Below are 22,491 nucleotides of genomic sequence, written 5' to 3' on the forward strand. Positions count from 1 at the left end.
ACACGAATGAATAGAGGAAGAGGCTTAGAATCACTGTTTCATATCCTGTAAAATTATAGACAATATATTTTTAGCTGGTATAAAAACTAGATGATTTTGTAACAAAGTTCCAAAAGACTTCATTTGTGGCTGCTGAAAAAGCCATGCAAGATCATCTAAGTATCTAAAATTATATGTGGAAATGTTAATAGTCTAAAATAGGAAATCCATATCATGCTACCTACTAATTAAGGTTATTTGAAAAATTTTAACTATAAGGAAAACAAAAATTTGAATTGTCATTTAGAAAAAATAAATCATGAAGGATTTGTCTAAAGTGATGACTATGATGATTTTTCTCCCTAAAAAGAATCCTTGATTCTTCTTTTTGTCTTCTAACATCCATTCAGAAAAGAAAAAGTAAAAAAGAAAAACTCCAAGAGAATCTTTGGGATCTTGCTTAGTTTATGTCACGTTATGCCTTCAGAGCTCAGGCAGTCAGGAAGCTGAAGCCATTGCCATCTGGGGATTCGAGAAATACTTAGAAAGGTTTTGCATTTAGAGTGCTTTGCTCTCATCCTTATTAAGGCCAGGGACACATAAGCATTGAAGAAACTAGAAGGGATTTGATAATTTAAATAAATAAACACATAGAGTTTATCTTTGAGAGTGAGAGAACAAGCAGGGGAGGGGCAGAGATAGAGGGAGAGACACAGACTCTAAAGCAGGCTGCAGGCTTCTTGGAGTGGTCAATGCAGAGCCCGATGTGGGGCTCAAACCCACCAATGGTGAGATCATGACCTGAGCTGAAATCAAGAGTCAGACACAACCAACTGAGCCACCCAGGCACCCCAGAATGTGATAATTTAAACTAAGCCTCTGAAAGGAAAGATAATCAGAGAAGGATAAAGTCACATGACATATGCACTCTTCTTTCCAGAACTTCAACTTTCCACAACTTCAATTTTTTCCAGCCAGTTCAGCTATATACAAATTCAACAAATTTTACCAGCTTGCTTGGTCAACAACAACAACAAAAAAAGGTGGGAAGGAATGTTTATTTTTAATTTGCTTTGTTCAGATAAGCAGTTTTTCAGATATTTGTTGTGTGGACAAATGCCCACCTACACTACCTCCAGACACACTGGTCAGTCGTACATTTGCAACTGTTGTTTGAAATAAAAATGTCATTTTCAAACCTTAAAAATAAGGGTCAGTAACTTTAATTCATTTTTTATCTCACTTCCTTGCACCCTTATTCATGTTTAATGAGAAAATATTTGGGTGAGGGAAAATAAAAGCCTTATTTGGTCATCAATTCTCACCATGACATTTGAGGTAAATTACTATTATCAAAAAATCTGAAAGGTGGGTTTCTTCAGTTTTTCTTTATTGCTTATTTTGCTTATTGGAAAATCTCTTCTCCAATATTTAGAAAGGGAGATAAGGAGAAAGAAACTAGTCAAAAGGAAGTATCAGAATATGTCCTTTCCAAAATCTCTCTTGAATCAATATCTTTTCATTTGTAACTTGAGATTTCAAGTTTCACTCTTGGATGAACATTGTTTTAACCCCTGAACAGAAAACAATTCACTAACCCAAAAAGATCACAGTCTTCGAGGAAAACAGTTGTCATTGAATAATCCTGGGAACTGTCCCCTCTAAAAATTAAGTGTTTTAACTTTTTGTCTAGATTACTGAAAGTGGAAACTCTAGTAACTAAGTTCCTTGGGTTTATTTAACTAATTCAAATTGACAAATGATTCCATAATAATGTGATCAATGGAATGGAATTTGAGGAACAAGTCTAGAGTTGGCAGCCATGTGTCTAAGTACAATTAGAGAGATGAGGCCATACTAATCAAATGGTTCTCATGGAATGAAGGGCATTACCAAGTCTACAGAGGCACTGGCCTTCAAATCAGGAGCCCCCAGAGCTAACAAAAGGCAGGCAATTGTTTTGGGAAAGAGAAATAAGGAAGGGTTAATTTAAGATAAGATGAAGGGATATCGAAAAGTGCCAATAAACACAGGGCAAATCAGGAAGGGAGTCCACAAGACTGGCTGTGGATGCAAAACTTGTGTTTGGAGCATCCTCATAAACCCGTATGGAAGCCTGGAAGGGAGATGTTGTTAAGTGGGAAGGCTCAACGTTTACTTTTAGTCATGGACTAGTCACACTCTGTTTCTGTTAAATGACTTCTGGCAAATCTCTTAACCTTTTTGAGCATTAATTTTCTTGTTTATAAAAATAAGATTATACATTCCAAAATAAAAATACAAAAGAACAGAAAAGAGGGGACTGGGCTAACTAGGTAGTCTTAACAGTTCCCTGCCAGACCTAAAAGCTGATTTTAATTATCTGACTTATAAAGAAAGCCCATAATTGGAGTTGATGGCAGATTCTTAGTATTAAGAAATACTGTCAAGAAGGTAGGACATATCAGTAAGAGTAGAAAACAATTCTTAAATGTTTTAAAGGGAAAAGTTAGGTGATTAGCAGTTATTGGTTGGGATAAGAAAGAAATTTATTTGGGGCTTTTGAAAGAAGAGATATCTTAGATGAAAAAAGAATGATCTAGAAAATAGGTAGTGTAAGAGACCTGGTTTATAGTATTTCCCAGACTTACTACTTCTCCCCTACCCAATCCAGGACTTGGACATTTGTCCATTGAGTAGTCTCAGTTTCCACCATCATCTGGTCTCCCAACAGTGTATGGCAGAAGGGAAGGCTTTGACATGGCCTCCATCATCCTCAGTGCAGGAGGGCCATGGTGACTCTGGTTCCCATGTCCAACTCAGCTGAAGTCACGGGAACTCTGGCTCCTTTCACCACTTACGGCCACAGATAGAATTCACTGTGGGTCCTGTGTCTGGTTTCCTCGAAAGGCTGAGTAACACAACACAGTGGGGCGGGAGAATGAACTCTCCTTGAGAATAACTCTGATCAATGAAAGGCAGTAGTTGAGAGGAAACTGGCACACAGGTCCTCTTCTCTACTTGTCCTGATGGATCCGTCTACGTGGTTGTTCCTTACAGCTTCTTCGGTGATGTTCTGCATGACTAATGCACCAATTAGGGTTTCTCAAGAAGCTGCACAAGCTTAGGAACACGCCGTTTTGTATTTACTTTTTGTCTTTTTCTAGATCACTTCCTTTACACGCACTCTTGCTTCCCTGGGATTGTACTCTCAAAGGATTAGCACATAAAGCATCAGCATATAAACTTTGCTTTGAGCTCCATTTTCTACAGAACCTAATCAAGACCGAACTTTCAAGGAAAGTCGGAAACGATCACCTGTCTTTGTCCTTATATTTCGCACATTCCTTGAACCAAATCCTCATCTTGATCAGACTAACCTCTCGTTTAACTCTCCTTTTTGATTAATCTATCCAGGATGATGTAAATGATAAGAGGTGCCATTGATTCTCTTGCTACTCAATCATGGCCCCATGAAAGAGGGAGCATTTCCATATCCTGAACACTGCCTGATATCTCCTCTAGATGGTCAGAAGAGTCAGGCTTGAAGAAAAATCAGGAAAACAAACATGAAGGTAAGAAAACAGACTTTGGAGTTTAGTTGTTTATGGGAATTTTTGCAAATTGAGACATGAAATTTGAACATAAATCTGAACTGTTGCAAAAAATATTAATGTTCCTAAATCAAGGAACTCTTGGTAAATTGTACTTCTTTGAACTGACCCCACGATTCCATGTATTTTTATTTACCAGATCATTTCAAGATACCTTCTGCAATACTCTGTTACAAATACTCTGTGCCTGCTTGCCATGTACTTCCCATTCACTATCTCACTTGTCTTTATGAAACAGCATAAGCAGAAACTCTTCCAATATTCACTTTACTGTGACTTACAGCAGCTGGCCCAAGGTCTCCCAGTTATTACCGTGGATCTCGCACTTGGGATTCAGATCCAGGCTGGTCCGGGGCTCATACACTGAAGTACTTTAACCTCACTTTACCGCTTCCTGTGTGGCTAGTGTTGATAGGTCAAGCAGATTACAAGTTCTACTAGAAGTAGAAGTAAAAGTGATAGTTTGGCAGCAAGTGGTCTCCCTAGGGGGCAGCAGCTCGTGGGAACAATTTCAGGATACACACAATGTTTAAATTCAGCTATTAATTGGTGAAGCACAACACTTAGACACCAGTCCTTTATAATGTCAGCATCAGATAACCTAGACAACAACTATAACAAGAACACAGCTTGTTTTAACAATAACAAAAAAAAGGGTTGGAGTAAGACAGAACTAGGTTTCAACATTTGTTGTTTGTTCCTGTATGATCTGGGCCAGGTTACCAATATTCCTTTAAAGCCTAGTTTCCTCATTATAAATAGGAAGAAAAATACAAACTATGTAGATTTTGAGAGAATGTAATCAGCTAATGCATTTAAAATGCTTTGAGCACCATGCTCAACTCTTCACAGATGTTCAAGAAATACTGATTCTTGGGACACCTGGGTGGCTCAGGTCACAATTTCAGTTTGTGGGTTCAAGCCCTGTATCAGGTTTTGTGCTGACAGCTCAGAGCCTAGAGCCTGCTTTGGATTCTGTGTCTCCCTCGCCCTCTGCCCCTCCCCTGCTTGTACTCTATTTCTCTCAAAAATACACATTAACAAAAATTTTTAAAAAACACTGATTCTTACTTCCCTCATATTTCTAAGCAGCTGCCTGTCCTTTCACACATACTGAATCATAGTGTACAATCAGAAAAAGAGGATTTAGCTTCACAGATGAGAGAAGAAAGGATAGTGACTTCTCCAAACTTATGCATATTTTAAATAAGAAGCAAAGCTAGATGTTTAGGCTCTATGTCTGATTTGCTTTGAGTCATACTAAACTATTATCTGATTTCCTTGACTCAGGGTTTGTAATTTAAGAAGAGCTGGTATTTTCTAGTATATTTGCACATGCTTTTGGAGCCTTATCAGTGTTCATTCTAGGCTCATCAGTCCTTAGTCCACAGCTTGGCTACAAAGTCCTCAAATTCTTGCTTGCTGCAGTAATGACTTCAAGTTTATCTTAACATAGAGTACTTTCATGTATTTATTTTTACATTCATGGCTATTTCCTTTAAAGATAACTTAGTGACTACTTGGGAGTGTATACTCCTTGCTTTGACTTTCAACATGGTTTTCTCACTTTCTCAAGTAGAGACTAGATGGTTCCAAGATAATTTTCCGCCTAATGATTGGAAATGGGTATTTCATGTGAAACAGGAAATTAATGTGGAAGGTCTAGCTGGGTTCACCAGACATTCCAAAGTGTGGGGAAAACATGAAGCAGGATTTACGAACACAGTAGTCCCTAATCAATTATACAACACTTAACCTTTAGCCTACACATTGGGTCTTATTAAAGGTTTGGGCTTAGTGCTTAGGAGAACATTTTGGGGAAAGAACTGCTGCTATGCTGTGGGGTCTCTCACTACATGTACACATAGATACACATAGAAGGGAAGGGGGTAATTGCCTCAGTAAGCCAGGTAAGAGGAGCTTTAAGAGAAAACTCAGAGATGAGACAATCCTAAAAATTCTTAAGAATGAACCACAGGATGGTACACTGCTGTCTCTGCAAAGGAGAGGTGACCATACTGAGGGGCCATACTTCCCATGTTTATGGGGGCAACGGATAGGTTATCGTTTCCCATGGAGCTGACATGGCCACACATAAGGAGTTGTTGTGGACTCCTCTGATGTGCTGTCCAAGAAGGCTAACTGGAAGGCCAAAGAGATGGCAGCAGAATAAAGCTGGAGCCCAGAGGCTCTGAAAGACATAAGGGAACATCTGGAATAGAGATACGCTTACCTTTTTCGAGGGAACTGTGGTTGAGAGATTCCCTGACAAATGTGCTTTGGTTGGGGTAGAGATGGTAGAGGGCTGGAAGGGAAGTCTTTGAAAAGCCCATGAACAGACCCAGATTTACATGGTCACAGAAAAACCAATTCTTGGCAAGCATCATCAAGTAAGAACTTTTCTGTATTTCTTTTGCTTTTCTTCCTTCCCTAACCCATTCTGGAGAGGCCAGAAATCATGACTGGCAGTAAGAGGGCAGGGTCTGGAAGGGTGGACAGAAGTGGCCGGTGGGGAACAGCAGGTAAATTGCCATGTGTGGCCTCCTCTGTCGTGGTGGGAGAGCAGCCTGTGGGAGGCCGAGAAAGTGCAGTAACCTTCAATCAAGTTTTTAGTTTTGGTGGTTACCTTTTGATGGACATATTAATCACTGAGAAAAAGTTCACATATTTCCTGAAAGTGACTAGGGGCAAGGAAAGAGCTGGTCCCCATGAATAAATTTCACGGATCAGTGGTAGACAAAAATGAAGTGACTTTACTCTGAATAAGCATGACACCTGGGATGTAATTATAAAGTTTAAATACGCATTTTCTCATTTAATCTTGACAATGATCTTTTGAACTGGGTGCTGCTATCGTTCACATTCTACAGATGAGAAAATTGAACTTAGAAAAGGTAAGCAACTTGTCCAAGAAAAAAAAAAATGGCCATTGAGCAGGGATTTGGAGCCAGGCTGTCTCCAGATTGGCCTCTAGCAATCCTATAGCTTTCCTGTTCCTAGTGAAAATCTCGAGTTTAGGTTTACCATATGTAGTGACACAGAATCACGGCCCACCCATTGGGCACTTCTATAAAAATAGAAAAAAATCATCTTTCAAGACCCTTCCTTCCATCTGTTGGAAAAATGTCAAAATGGACTAATTTTTGAGAAGATATTTAGTAACTTCTGGGTGAAATGTTTCATAATAAAGATATAAATCTTCAAGGCTGTTCATTTTATATACACCTGTACCGCAGCACCTGACAGCCTGAAGGCCCTATTGCCAGGCAACCAAAACCTGTAGAATCGTTTATGTCTTTGAGACTTGATCTCCAATCTCTGAAACCAATGGGACTGTAAACAATGGCCTCACACCTTTGGAAGCCATAGCATTCTCATTCGCAAAGGGGGCGTGCACTCCCAGGAGATGGGAGAAAAAAAAAGAGAGACAAAGGCTCTCATAGGTCCTATTTTTCAATTCACAAGCCACAAAAGAAATTCATGATGACTATGAAAAGGTCAGTCTGAAATCCAGAGGCACAAATTTAAATTCTCCTACTAGAGCTTGAGGACAATGTTGGCAAAGATAGGGAAGGAAGAAATACGAAGGACACGTTAAATACTTACTGCTCTCACCCCCTGAAGTACAGATGTTGCGAACTATCCTTTTCTTGACCTTTGTAAGTTCGTCAAAGTTATGAACCGTCAGTTTTTTATCTGCAGTCCCGGTGATCTGAATGAGCTGCTGGTCATCCACATCCCCGATGCCCACAGAGTAAATGTCAATGCCTTTGTGTCGTAGGTCTTCAGCGGCCTGAGCCACCTCATCTTGGGACTGGCCATCTGTGAGAACCAGCAACACTTGTGGGGTACCTGCATTTATCCGGCTGCCCATGTCCGGTCGGAAGTAATGCCCCACGTGCCGGAGTGCAGCACCGATGTGTGTGTATCCAAAGACCTGCTGGATGCTTTCAATCTTAAGCGAGATGTCTGTTTTGCCTATGAAACTTCCCAGTGGAAATTCTGGTCGATAGGTATGGCTAAACTGGGCAGCTCCTATACGTACTCTGTTGACACTGACATCAAAGTCTTGAACAACAGATGCCAAGAACTCTTTCATCTTCCTGAAGTCATCTGGATGAATGCTATTTGAACCATCCATGAGGAAAACAAGATCTACTTTTTCAATTTCACAATCTACAAAGAAGAGGGAAGGGAATAACAACAAAAATCAGGTTGTTATTTTTTTTTCTTGAACCTAGAAAGAGGAGGTTATGTGTTTGTTGCTATATAGAAATGCTATTTCCAAAGATGGTTTCTTTTCATATGCCATTTAGAGGTCACCTTAATTGAGAAGAAATAAAAACAGTTCATAAAGACACAAGCAACTCACATATCCCTTTATGCCTTTCTTGGGTTTTCCATTTGGTCTTAATGCATTTTCTTTTTGGAGATGCCAAAGAACAGGGGAGGGGGACAGAGAAAATTCAGTCTTGCCTGCAATCTAGCCTTAACCCTTCCAGAAAGCCCAGTGATAGTAGCAGCACAGCAAGAAAAAACTAACTAGTACACATCCATTTAGAGGCTCAAACAAAAAGACAGATGGTCTGTATTATGGACTCAGCCTCCCTGGCTAGTTAAGCCAATCAATACTTTTCTGGTTATTATTAGGGAAAACTAAGGTTTTAAAACCATGCCTTCCAGCCTCTATCTTGTCTGTTTTCTTCTTTTTACCCCTTTTTCTCATCCATATAGGTAAGAACATCTACTTGAGAAAAACATTTTTGAACAATGCAATATAGTTTAGAGATGCTTCCTTTGTATTAATACAACAAATACAAAACAAAAAGAATATGAAATACCACTGCCAATGAATGAGTTATGCTTGGCACATACTCCTGTGTGTTCCTCAGCCTTCTGGTAAACATTATAATTTCCTTGAATTCCCCTAGAGAACTCACCACTGACTTAATTAATTCTCATGTTAGCCTAGGATTAAAGGTGTTTGAGATTCCAGCAGTCAAGACAAGCAAGGAAGGGATAAAGAGAAATCTGGTAAACAGAATCAGTTAACTTCAGGAATTGGTTAGCTCATTGAATTCCTTTGTTTCAGTTTCAAATAAAGGAAATAAAACACTTTGTGGTTTTTTTTTATACCCAAGGGAGAAGTTTTCTATCTTTCTTTCTTTCTCTCTTTCTTTCTTTTTAATAGTTTATTGTCAAATTGGTTTCCATATAACTCAAGGGAGAAGTTTCAATACAAAATTTCAATGTCAACTTCTGGAGTGGATTTAAAAGGACATATCAAATTTTCGGCATTTGCCAACAGAAGCTAAGAGTAATCCCAGTTTTCAGTGAGATTGAGACAGATTTTGTTAGTTTAATGAAAGAAAAAGGTGGTAGCTGCCTTCTAAGGAGGGAAGGCACAAGAAAGCCAGAAAAGGAACTGCACCCAAGATGTTGGAATCCTGGATTAACAGCAATTCATCGAATGATACTTAGTATTTTTAGTAAAACACACCTTAATAAAGATACTAAGGGATTTTCATGGACTATAGTGTCCCTTTAAAACAAAGGTATAGAATGGCAACTGAATGAATGAATGAGTGAATGAATGAATGTATACATAGATAAATGTGGCAATGTAATCTCCAGCCACAGAACTAAAAACACACGGCAGACGAAGTCCTCTGTGCTCTGCCCTGGAAACACTGGAGTCTGGAATTTAATATTAGGCTCCATGTCTTAAACGAGCTTGCACCATATCAGAAATAGGGTGAAGGGACGAGAGACTTCCAGCTGTGGAGAGACTTCAGGCAATGCCTGCTGGCTCTTAGGAAGAGGTGGAATTGATTTCTTATGTGAAGAGGAGGAAGAAGGCGTGTAGGTAAATGTGGGTAGGAAGGACGTGTAAACAACTCTGTGTTCTGATCCATAAAGCCTGTTCAAAAATGGTGAATTCCCCATCATTAGAAGGGTTTAGGCAATGAGTAGGAATGCTGTAGAAGGTGGTCCTCTTTGGGGAGGAGGCCAAATAAAATGTCCTTGAGATCCTTCCAGCCCTGAGATTCTAAAACATGGGGAGTTCTAGGACAATTCAATGTCCTTCTCTCCTCTCTAGAGAACTTGCTCCTGAAGGCTATTGTTTTGGTTTTTCCCTCACTTGGACCTCTGCTGATAATTAAGAAAAACGTAATTGACAAACCTTACCTATTTTTGAAGTGTTGCATACACTGGCCGACACATCTGAAAATATCCCCTTCAGGCCTCCAAAAGTCTCCACGAAGAAGTACTTGTCACTTGATCCCGCCATGGCTAGCAGCTCTACAGGATTGGCACCAGCGATACCCACGGCCAGAACAAGAATGCCTTTGTCCCTCAAGGCCTTGGCTGTGGCATTGAGCTTATCTGCATCATGGGATTCCCCATCAGTGATCACAATGAGGACTTGGGGGACCCCTTTATGCAGGCGGCTGCCCCGGGCTTCAGTGAACATGTGGTCTGAAAAGCCTAGTGCCTCAGCAGTATAAGTATTGCCCCCCATGGGCTGGTCATTCTGGAGCACTGAAATCACGTCCCATTTTGTGCTGTGGTCGTCCAGATAAAACAGTACCTCTGGGTCATCAGCATACTTCAGAGCCCCAAACCGGACCTGATTTTTGCCAACATCAGCTTTTTTCACCAAGTCAATCATAAAGTCTTTCATGATATTATATTCATCATAGTCAATGCTTCCAGAGCTGTCGATTACAAACACAACATCCAGAACTTCAATTCGTTTGCATTCTATAAGAAGAGGAAGAAGGAAAACCACATGAAATTAGCTTTGGACATCATGGGAGACTCCTCTCCTCATGCCTGTGTTTAAATTGCCAGGGTCTCCTCTTCATGAGATCAAATTGTACATTAGTATGTCTATTCCTTGGGTAACAGATGTACATATACATTTGTGCTGCTAGTATGTAGAAATAGTAAGATAAGCTTTAGGAGAAGGCAGATGTGAAGCCTACTGTAGGAGGCACAGAGAGGGCCAACAGTCACAGGATCATAGGAATAAACACTTCAAATGCTTTGGACGAAAAAGGAAACAAATTCTGTAGAAATTCCCCTGTATAAATAGTTTCTTCAACATGTGCTTTCATTTATACAGATTTGTCTTTTTTTTTTTTTTTTTAAGCCACAGGGATGAGATTTTATTAAGATGAACCTTGGGGAAATGACCACATGAAAATGAGTTTGGCAACACTGTATACTGATTCTTCAAGGTTACATCTTCTTCCTTTTTAACTTCATTGAAACATTATCTATTGTCATTATTGGGCCTCATCCTAGAAATAAGCCCATTTCACACTTGGCCTAAGTGGTCCTGGCATGATGCTCCTATTAACTTTTCAAACTTTGGGTCAATATCATGGAACAGTGAAGCAGGAAAGACCCAATTACTTACTTAATCCATGTATGTGTAACATATTCTATTTAAAGGCACAGAGTTCTAAACTATAACTCATTCGTGCTGGAAGAGTAGAATGATAAGATGGTTAATGATTTAGTCCTTACGCAGCACAGTCTCTCCACAGGCCTTAGAAAGGTATGTTCCAAACATTAACTGACCCACTCTGGAGAAACAGAATGGGGTCAAAATAGGCCCCCTCCCTCATGGCTTGCCCCATTTCCTTCATCTGCAAGCCGCTTGGTTGCTATGTAGCAGGGCAGTTGAAACCCTTAAAGCCAATCAATGTACTTACTTCATTGACTAGAGACCATGAGTACATAGTCATAAACCAAATTCTCAAGAAAGGCTCGTTCTACAAAAGAATAAACTACATCTCTCTGTCCTTTGGCCACCCTGGCGAGCCTGCCTGCATTACCCAAGGGGCTGGAGTATAGAGCGCTCAGTGTCGGCACCCTTCCAAGAGTTCAGATTTGTTCTAAGTGGAATTATTGAGAAATACAATCCAGGTATATTTTCTACAAAGCATATACTGCAATTACCAAACCTTCCAGTGGAAGTTGGACAGATCTGTTCTCTGAAAAACAATGTTCCTCTCTTTCCTCAAAACTCTGTTAAGATCCATCTTCTTCATAGAGATTTTTCAGAATGCCTCAGTCATCAAGGCCCAGGGATCACAATGTCAATCAGTCCCTTTGATTTGCGGTTTCATGGGAGGAGGAGGGGGACTCTACTATTTACTTCCTTGGAGGCATCCATTGCTCACGTTCCCATATGATACTCTTCCTTGATAGGATTTAATATCAAAGTATTTTTACAAACGTTCTCTTGTAAAACAAACATACATTGGATATTAGGTCAAAGGGAAGCCAACTTGCCCAGGAGGCTGGCTGCTTGCCTCCAGGTGGAACAGACTCTGTGGTATAACTCATGCTCCAGAGTTCTCCCATGGAGTCAGGCTGAAGCTATACTCTAGCTGAGATGGCCTCCTCGCTCAGTTCCTACCCCTACCCTGTCCTACTTCCCTTACTCCCCTTCTGAAAATGCCTCTTCAATAAATCACTTCCCCAAGAACCCCTGATTCAGCTCTGTTTCCAGGGAACCAGATCTAGGACATTGCCCTACTGCTTTGTCTACAAATGAGTAACAATCTGGGGGCCCCAAATGATTCTGTATTAATTCAACCATTTTTATGAGGAAATGTGCATCTTATACATAGGTAAAAAGCCACTAGGATGAACATTTCAGTTAAACAAAGTTTACAATATTCAAATAGTAGTGTACTTAATTCAAGAAATAATGGCTAACAGACATATTTTGGGTAAGCCTACTAGCGCATATGCTCACACCTACCTTCACGGGGGCTGCATATTCCAAAAACAAGATCATCTTCAATGTGCTGTAGAATATCAAAATTTTCAACATAAAAAACCATCTCTGGCCTCCCGCTGATTTCCTCAAGCTGGGTGACATTGGAGCCAAACACCCCCACAGAGTAGATAATTATACCCTCTTGTCGAAGAGCTATTGCTGGCTCCTTGACTATGTCCTGAGCTTCACCATCAGTGATGAGGATGAGAAACCTCCTGACATTGGGCCGGGCCCCCTTGGCAGGACTGAAGTACTGAGACACAAATGTCAGGGCGCTACCAGTCAAAGTGGTTTCTCCAATGTGAGCCATCCGGTCTATTGCATCTGAAATTTCATCTTGGGACATGTATCTGTTGAGTGGAAATTCCTCCTTATTGATGTCACTAAACTGCACTACACCGATTTGCACCCGATCTGCCCCAATCTGAGATTTGCTCACGAGGTTTTTCATAAATGTTTTCATTTTGATGAAGTTTTCAAGTCCTATACTGCCAGAACTGTCCACCAGAAACATGATGTCCGCTTTCATCTCTTTGCAGGCTGTACGGAAGACAAGAGGTTTATTTGAGTTGGCTTCAGGTAAAAAGATTAAGGGAAAACAAGAAAACCCCAAAACACAAATAATTCTATACCGAAGTTAAGTGTGAGTTTGGTAAGCATTGCTAATAGGTAAATAGAGCACTGAAGGCAATAAAAGTGAGACTCTTCTATTTGTTATCTTTAATATGTAATTCAGAATATCTTAGCCTTAGCACTGTGAGAATTTTTACCATGGAGGCCAGCCCATGCATCGTAGGACACTGTAGGACATTTAGCAGTATCCTGACCTCTACCTGTTAGACGCCAGGAGCACTCCTCAAGTTATGACAGCCAAAAGTTTCACTAGACATTGCAGGTATATTCTAAGGAGGCAAAAAATCACCCCAGGTTGAAGATTACTAATATAGTTCTAAAAGTTTCATAAAAGTTTTATTAAAAAGTTAAATAAATCTGAGGTACTTAAAAGCAGAAGTCATTTGCAATGTCTAATGATAGGTCTAATCTAGCAGAGATTTGTAGGAAGAGGCTAATGAATATTTATTAGGGAGAACTCCTCCAAACATCTTTCTTATGCTTCAGATATTAATTAGAACAACACCATAATGGGCTCCCTAGTTTTGCTCCAGAGAGCAAACATAGCTATCCAAGTCAACAAGCCCTGACTTGGAAATTTATGTTGTTTCTCTAAACCTGTGTCAAATATTGCAGGATAGTAATTTATGAGCTGAAGTCACAAAGTAAAGTCACCATGCCACCTACCTTCTTCAGCACAGATTTCCTGAACAACTTGGTTTCTTATGTCTTTTAAAGCGTCGAAGTCATGCACGTAGTATACCCTCTTTTCCTCGCCTGCGATTTCTCGCAGCTGTGTCTGGTTGGCGTCCTTGACCCCAATGGCATAAACATGAATGAGCTCTTCTCTCAGTCTGTTTGCAGGCTCCAAGATGCTATCCTTGGACACGCCATTCGTCAGGACAACAAGATGACATGGCACTCTGTTTCCTCGCTGCTTCTTCGCTTTTTGCAACAGCCCTAGTGTGAAGTTCAGGGCTGCGCCCGTGTTTGTACTCCCGCCCATCTGCCGGATGTTCTCAATGGCCTTTCCCAAGTCGTGCTTGTTAGTGTACTTATTGATCTCAAATTCCAAGTCCCAGCTGTCAGCGTACTGAACGGCCCCAACTCGCACCTTTTGGGGAGCAATGTTGAACATCCCTACGACCTCTGACAGGAAGGTCTTCATTTCATGGAAGTCTGTGGCCTGGGTGCTTCCAGAGCCATCAATGAGGAGATAAATGTCTGCTTCTTCAGTTTCCACACAACCTAAAATGGAACCAGAAAGTTGGCTGTAGCACTGAGGCAAGTGTGAAGAAGGAATGGGAATATATGGGAAGTAGAACAATACAAGCATCTTGAGACAGAAAAATGGGAAACAGCCTCTAGTCGTAAAAGACACACTGCTAGTTTAATGTAGGAAGAATCTTAGCATCACTGGGGCCAAACGGATTGCTTCTGAGAGTTTAAGAACTATGTGGATAGTTCTCTGACATGAATCAGAGCAAATGTGGATACAATAAAATATTAGAAAGAAGACACGAAGATTTTTACAAGTCACCTCCCTTATTAATAAGCCTCTTAGCCAAGAGGCAAGTGGTATGTTGGGAAATGGAGAAGGTATTTAACTGGACATTGTGGCAGGGGAGCTCTCTTCCTTAAAAACTTGAACAAACTATGCCCTCATCTACTCCCAGGCAATTAATAGAGGTGTGGTCAGTGGTCCTACTTGTGGAGGACAACAACACTTTTACAGTAAACATGCCAGCAGTATTTGTTGAAGAATGTGTACATATATGTGCACATGTATATCTATACATAATTTAATAGTACACACACGTACATACAAAATATTTAAAATACGTTGCTCTCTGTCTCTCCAAACTCACAGATACTAGAACAATACTTCACAACAAATCACTTTGTCCTCAAACCAATTCATGCTTCCTGTTTCTTCTCTAGGTTGGAATTTGAGGATGATGGGAGAAAAGGAGAGAAAAATACAGAAAGAAAAAAGACATAGGAGGGGCTGGGTGGCTGAGTCGGTTAAGCGTCTGACCCTTGATTTCGGCTCGGGTCATGATCTCGCAGTTCATGAGTTCAAGCCCCATGTTTGGCTCTGCCCCTGATGGCACTAAGCCTGCCTGGGATTCTCTCTCTAAATAAACATTAAAAAAAGAAGAAAGAAAGAAAGGAAGAAAGAACAGGGGAATGTGAGAAGCAAAGCAGAAAAAGAGAAAAGTAAACACAGAAAAACAACAAAGGATGATGTTCTAGGGTGTTTGCTTATAATTCATGAAGAATCCTGGAAGGGAAACCCCTTCTCCCCATTCCAGCACTACAATGGCTTTCATTTTCCCCCAGTTTACACTTTGAAGGATTAAGCAAAGGTAAGAAATCAAGAGTTTATTCTTCCTACCCACAGCATGCCCTGCAAATCCCTTCTCTATGTAGGATACCCGAGAGACAGGAGAAAAGGAAAAGAATCTGAATAATCCTTCTCTCAGCTAAGGACTTTACCAGATTTGAGCGTTTCAGTGCGTTCTGAAAAGACAGAGACCGTGTGCATTATCTGGTTCCGCAGCTTCTTCAGAAATGTCTGGTTGTGAGCGGCCAGGTCAGAGAAGGTTTTCAGTTTGGACACATGCTGCTCGGCAGGGTGAGAGGCGATCTTCTCCAGCTGGCTGTCGCTGGCCCCCTCTATTCCCATGGTGAAGATGGTCACGCCCTCGCGCCGGAGGTTAACAGCTGCCTTGGTCACGTTATCCTCTGATGGTCTGTGGGTCACCAGCACGGCAATCTGGGGCACCCCCTGATTTTTCCGACTGCCATGGCGTGCACTGAACACCTCCTTCCTGATCTTTCTGATGGCGGCTCCTGCGTAGGCTGTCCCAACCTGGGGAGAGAGGTTCTCTATGTTCTGGAGAACCTCTGACTTATTTACGCCCCTGCTGAGGGAATTTATCACCTTCGTTTCATTGCCATAGGCCACAAGGCCAACCCTCATGCAATTTTCCTTTATGTCAAGAGCAGATACACTTTCTTCCAGGAATTCCTTAAGATAGTCAAAGTTTTCCTGGCTGCCATTGATTGACACATCCAACAGGAACACCACGTCAGCCACCGAGGGGCCTTGGCAAACTGCGTGCACAAGAAATAAAGAAGCACAACTTTAGCTAGAGGCTGGGCATCTTTGCTCAGCATTAGAAGGCATGGAGAACATTTACCAGAGCTCAGTTATACACTTAAAGAAGGCTGTGTACAAGATGATTATGAAGCTGAGATCACAAGGTCCTAGATTCAAATACTGGATCTGAGCTCAACTCCCAGCTTTAATTACTTTATCTGTGAAAATAACATTTATCTCATGAAATTTCTATGGGAGTAAATGTGATCCTGTGCTTTGCTTGGGGCCTGGTACATAAAAGTCACTCAATGAATAGCTTCCACTGTGATCATATTAAAATATAATTAAAATCAATAATTAGAGACCAAATATTCCTAAGAGGTGGTAATGGAATAGCAATTGCACTTTCCACTATTTTATTTGGAAAAGATGCTAGTAATAGGATTCATATTTTCATAGATTGCCACAAGAAAAGCATTCTCTATTATTAACAATTATATTGTGCCGTTCAAACAGATTTAAGCAGCAGTAATCTGAATTTCCTATGTTACTTATTAAGACGTGTACACTTGGAGCAGATTGTTTTTCCTGGCTCTTCCCTGACCCTCACTTAAATGATGTTCGTGAACTCCCGGCCACTCTTGTTAACGGTACAAGAGGACAGACCAGGACACAGGACACCAAGTTGGAGGCAGAGCAGAACACAGGAAGTTCATCAGGAGCCAGCAGCAGGAAGGGAGGCGGTGTGAGGCTGGAGCCTGGGAATCCAGGAGCCTGATCTACCTGATTTCAAACTTCAGCCTGGCCCGGGGCCAGAGCCATGTCACCTCAAAGAACACCTGCAAATTTCTGCAGAAACAAAAGTTTGGCCTTTCTGAAGCTGTTTCTAGTGCTGTCATTCTGTGATTACATTATGTGGTTTGAGGCGGCAAGGAATTATTTAGGAACAAATTTACCTTTTAAAGGAACCCATAATAAAACTGCATCGCCACTAAAGCCCAAGGAGACTGATAGCTCAGTGGTAGGGAGGAGTCCCTAAATTTTAAGATGCGTCGATGACATGCAACATGGTAAGTGAAACGTAGAAAAACCAAGATTTGTAGGGTCCATTAGATTTATAATGGCCACAATCCTTGGGTCCTCTTGAACACGTGAATATTTAACATCTGAAAATGCAGCCCAACTTGTAAGGAAAGGGACGTTCACAGTTTCAATTCTCTCTCCATACCGATTTTTCAAAAGCAATTAATCACCATTCTATATATGTGCCCTGAACCCACCTTCCACGAGCACGTCATCTGCCACTCCATCCCTGTACTGGGCCGCTTCCTTGATGATCTGCGTCATGTTTGCAGAAAAGGCACCCAGGTCCCTGACAGACTGAAGGTTGAAATGAAACTGATCCGTGGCCATGGCCTTCAGCTCCTCCTCAGAAGCGTCCTGCACCCCCACGGAGATGATTCTCACCCCGTCTGCCCGCAGGGCCTTGGAGGCCTCTTCCACTTCATCCTCAGACGCCGATGAAGCCAGAACCACCAGAATCAGGGGAAACTGCTTCTTGTCCCTCCCCCCAGCCGGTCCGGAGAAGAAGGTCCTGTGGGCCTCCCGGAGCGCACTTCCTATCTGCAGGGACCCGCCCATGAAGGCGAAGTTCTTCTTGAGGTGGTTCAGCATGGGGTTCTTGCTCTTAAACGTGTTCAGCTGGAACTCGGTGTGGAGCTGGTCGCTGTACTGAGCCAGGGCCACATGGTACTTGTGGGCCTCTATGGGGAGGCTGCTGATCATTCTGTTGATGAACGTTTTCACAAGAGGGAAGGACTTGGTGCCCAGGTGATCAGAGCTGTCCACCAGAAACACCACATCTGCATACTCAGGGCCTACAAACCCAAAGACATACAAACAAAGCACAAACTTTAGAAATTTACTACCTATTTAATGTCAACCATCTGGATAAAACCTACTTTCCTTTATTTGTATTTTTGATAGCTTCCCAATGAACTGAAAATAATCACCTGAGATTAATTATTTGCTGGAGAAAAGATATCTTCATTTTGTGGGCTAATTTTTTCCTATACCCTCTCATTTGACCTCATCACAAATTAAGTATCACTTATGGGTAGAATAAAAATAGTTAAATTTAGAAAAGTAGAAAATCCTGAGTTTTGATTTCTTTAGTGGATATTCCCCTCCCCCTTTTATTTTGCTTTCAGAATTTGATCTCAGTTTATATAAAGAGAATAAAAAATTTCATTGAGAATCACCTTGCTTTCAATTTGGATGGAGAAATCTGAATGATGCTCTTTCACTGTGATTCCTCTTTAAGCAACCTAACAGTGATCTGATTGACTTGCAAACATATTAGTTTTGTATTTCCCAGTGTTAAATTGATGAAGTTTGAAAAATACATAAAAACCATTAAAATGTGATAAATTTAAAGTTCTCCATAATATTTTTTTGGTGAACCATATGAATGATCATTATAATGCTCACCTAAGTAAAATGTGATAGAAACCAGTATGCCTTAAGCTAGGAAAGGGATTACAGTTTTAGTTTCTATTAACAACATAATTTATATAAAGGAATGCAATAACTTTGCTGAACTCTTCAGGATTTATTCAGTGCCTGGTTCAATGCTAGGTATGTAGAATTCTATCTTTATCTGATAGGGAACCAGTGGGTTCAAGCACAACATATTGTTTATTGGTGATCTGCTCATCTCCAGTAGAAGGTCTATGTCTTTTCTGGGGAAGAGAAAGAAAGGTCTGTGTGTCTGATCATTATATTTAAGAAAATATAGTGTAATTAAACAAATAACACAACTCCTAACATTTTTTTTTTAATCAGCTAACTCCACCTGCCCTGTCAAGCCGTTCAATATACTTGGACTCCTGGCTCCTCACGTTTTAAATGAGGGGATTCAACTAGAAAATATGTAAAGTCCTTCCTCACTTTGAGATTCTGATGAACTGAAGTGGTTACAAGATAAATTCTAATCAAATTAAAATAAATTCCATCTCTCGCTGTCCACACCTGCTAGGAAACAGTGTTGGCACCCTGTGTGTGATTTCATTTTCTTTTTTCTTTGTTCGTTTTATTCCATTTTCTTGATAGCAGTCTGGTTGAGGCATGATGCAGAACATCCTGTGTTGTCTTCTATATAACCTAATTTCAACCAGTTTGAAATTCTTTTGACAATCATATAGCCAGCAGTGTCTTGTGGAAGACATGAGGGTGAATCAATGTTGTCTTCCAAGAAAAGTCCAGAATCCCTACAAGGACTATCAGGGGAGCCCTGCATAGGCTGGCTTGACTTGTGACCAAAAGTGACCTTTCTATTTAAGAATGACCCCCCACATCTTGGATGAAAAAATGAAATGTGGACAATTGGCACGTGAGACAGATTCAGGTTCTGATATAGCTCAGTATTATGTCTGAACCGTGGAACACTTGGGGAAAAAACACTGCCTCTCTTTAAAAAACTTAATATCAAGCCCAGTGAGATAGCCAAGGAAAAGGTTTGCAGAACAAAGTCTAGCTTATTTTTCAGAAAACTTGCTTCCAAGATCAGGGTCCTTGAGAAAGCTGTGAAAGCCAATATAGGTGGCCCTGAACATGAAGTGACCAGTATAAGAACTCACTATTTTGACGTGGTAAAGGAGTAAAGGGTAAGCCAGTATTTTGACTTCATGTCCATTGGACAAAGATTACTAACAGACAGTAAATAGCATGGAGCCTTCTTTTCAGAGCAAAAGCACTTTCTTTACAATAAGCTAACAGTTTAAATTGGAGAAATTCTGGATACTTAACTAAGACAAGGTTTTGGCACAAATGAACTAGGAAGAAACATCCAAATGTTCCAGGCCTGCATCTAATATTAAATGATAGAATTTTAATGCAACCTCCCAAAAGACCTAAATGGGGTTGAAATTGAGGACAAAATAATAGCTATCATATCTTTCTATCATAACCAAGGAATAAGGTCCAGGACAAATGATCTTTAAAGGAGGACAGGGTAACATCAAGAACAATTGAGCCACCATCCATACCTTTACCACCAGCAAAAGCAAAGCAAAGCAAAACTCTTGAATTTTAAGGTCAAACTTATATCTATTTTCCATAATAAAAATTAAGGAAAAGAACTCTTCCCACTTTTTTTTTCTTTCTTTTTTTTTTTTTTTTTTTTTTTTTTTTACTTACCAGAATCTTTGTTCATTGAGACATGGAAACAAATTATTATAAGGAACAAAATCAGCAGCATTTTCCTATTATGACCTAAAAAGTCTTCAACTTGAAATCTGAAAAGGCAAAAACATAAACACCTAAAACTGTTGTGGATATTATTTTGCAATCAAGACATACAAAGCAGAGCACACAAAATTTTATGGCAAATTGGGTGCAAGAGAAGGCAGAATTTCTGAGGTTCCCTGACTTTCTGATCTGTGAAGAGCCTTAGAGAAAACAATCCACAAAAATTCACACAATTATAAAAGTTTTTCCTGGTCCAAGACCCTGTAGAAACATGAAATTTTGGATTCTCAATGGAAGTAGTCAGATGCATTCTAGTTCCAACAATATTTTGTCTATTAGTCATTTTCTCTGTACCCTCATGTTACTCTTGGTCCACTCACTGCCAAGTCAATTCAGAGTTCACAGCTGGGACACAGTCTAAAGACTTGGTTTGTAGTTTCTCCATCATGAACATGTAGGTGTGTTTCATGTTTGAGCAATAAATATTTTTAGATGTGGTCAAAATTCTGTCTTTTTCCCTTTCTTACATAATTAGAAAGGTAACCATTTTCCCTTAAACTTAAACTTGAGAGAAGACATAAAAGTAGTGACCCTCCATATTCCATACGATGTCTTGCTCCTCAAAACGACTCAATTTGTACCATTTTGCTTCCAACTACCTAGAACTGCATGAGACAAGGGTTTTTCAATTCTGTTGACCTAAAGAATCTTCAGTCACCTATAATTATTCATTTCATAGAATGAAATAAAATATTGGAGATATTTAAAACGAATATTTTCACAAAGCAGTTTGGGCTCATTTATTCACTCATTCATCCACTGAATGAGAAATTAATTGATCCATTTAATAAACTAGTATCTCCGTTTCTTGCTTAGTTCTTACCCAAAGATGAATTTGCAATATTGTATATGGCTCTCTCACTCCTTGTCAGGCAGGCTCCCAGTGCTTAGTATTTCATCCCTTCAGAAAAGGGACCTGTGCCACGAGAAATTCCATCCCCATTTCCTCATTTACTCCATCATCCCTCTGAGATTCTGGAATTTGGGCCTCTGTTCCTTCATAAGAAGCCTAGATGATATAAACCTTTCAGGCTGTAAGTCAATTTATCAATTATTTTCTGAATTAATAAGTAAACTGGAAGCGGTTCATAAGAGGTTGTTTTAAGTTCAACCCTTTCATTTTAGAGGAATGTTAGCCATAGACTGAATTGCCCAAGATGAAAACCAAGTCATAATATCTATACTAATTCTCTACTAATGTGTATAACAAAAACTAAGCCTACCATTTGTTGTGCCTTTAGTATGTGCCATGCCCTATGCTAACTGCTTCACATTTGTTCTTATGTTTGATATTGATAACAAACCTAGTAGCAAGTGATATTATTGCTATTTTGCAGATAAGGAAATAGATTCATGAAGACCATAAGTAATGGTCTCAAAGTCACATTGATAAAATTGTCTGCAGTTGGGCATAGAGCCCACATCAGTCCGACTCTAAAATCTGTCCTTGCAAACTCTGTTATCCCAAACTCAACAATGTGAACATGCAAAGTGTTTCCAAGTTTCTTTGTGAAATAAAAACCTGGATAGAACTGTGAGGATTAGGTAAGGTCATGATAATCCCAAAGCAGCATGAAGCATCTGGAAATTTACCCATGCAGATGATCAATACCAGTGATACAATGAAAGTTGAGTTCTTTGGAATAGCACCTTATGAAATAATTTTCTCATATCCTTGAAATGGATTCCAAAATCTGGTGTGTTAGATGGCCATAGAGTGTGGAAGACCACACAGGAAAGGTTCTCGTGATGTGCATATGGGCCCTGCTTGGTCATGCAGTAAGACTAGTGGTGGCCTAAGCCTCTAAGTTCATGGATGGAAAGCCTGGGATCATTTTTTACCACATCAAAACATGGATGAACTACCTACAATCTGTGTGCTGTTCTACTCCCAGACAAGGCCAGGATTTATATAATTTTTTAGACTATCTGAATATTTAAAATAAAATTTTAAAATACTTGAAGATGTAAAGGAAGAATAAACAGAAAATTTAAAATCATTGTACACTCAACAGTGAGGTTGACTGCTTGTTATAGAAATATTGTCAAAGATACCGTCTCTTTAATCTAAATTTTGTTGTAATTCATTTATT

At 40.1% G+C, this 22,491-nt stretch overlaps 1 protein-coding gene across 1 annotated transcript in view; it reads right to left on the minus strand.

Annotated features, from left to right (window-relative positions):
* LOC115292844 (collagen alpha-6(VI) chain) overlaps nt 1-20,348 on the minus strand; it is a 105,214-nt gene extending 84,866 nt beyond the window's left edge. The window contains exons 1-7 of the mRNA XM_029940829.1: nt 20,288-20,348; nt 17,371-17,967; nt 15,484-16,104; nt 13,672-14,232; nt 12,355-12,912; nt 9,762-10,337; nt 7,179-7,748 (exon numbers count right to left, since the gene is read on the minus strand). Coding sequence (XP_029796689.1) covers nt 7,179-7,748; nt 9,762-10,337; nt 12,355-12,912; nt 13,672-14,232; nt 15,484-16,104; nt 17,371-17,967; nt 20,288-20,348 — 3,544 coding nt within the window. The remainder of the gene's footprint in view (nt 1-7,178; nt 7,749-9,761; nt 10,338-12,354; nt 12,913-13,671; nt 14,233-15,483; nt 16,105-17,370; nt 17,968-20,287) is intronic.
* Nucleotides 20,349-22,491: the final 2,143 nt, after the last annotated feature.

This window comes from Suricata suricatta, chromosome 5, assembly GCF_006229205.1.
Source record: "Suricata suricatta isolate VVHF042 chromosome 5, meerkat_22Aug2017_6uvM2_HiC, whole genome shotgun sequence".
Taxonomy (NCBI): Eukaryota; Metazoa; Chordata; class Mammalia; order Carnivora; family Herpestidae; genus Suricata; species Suricata suricatta.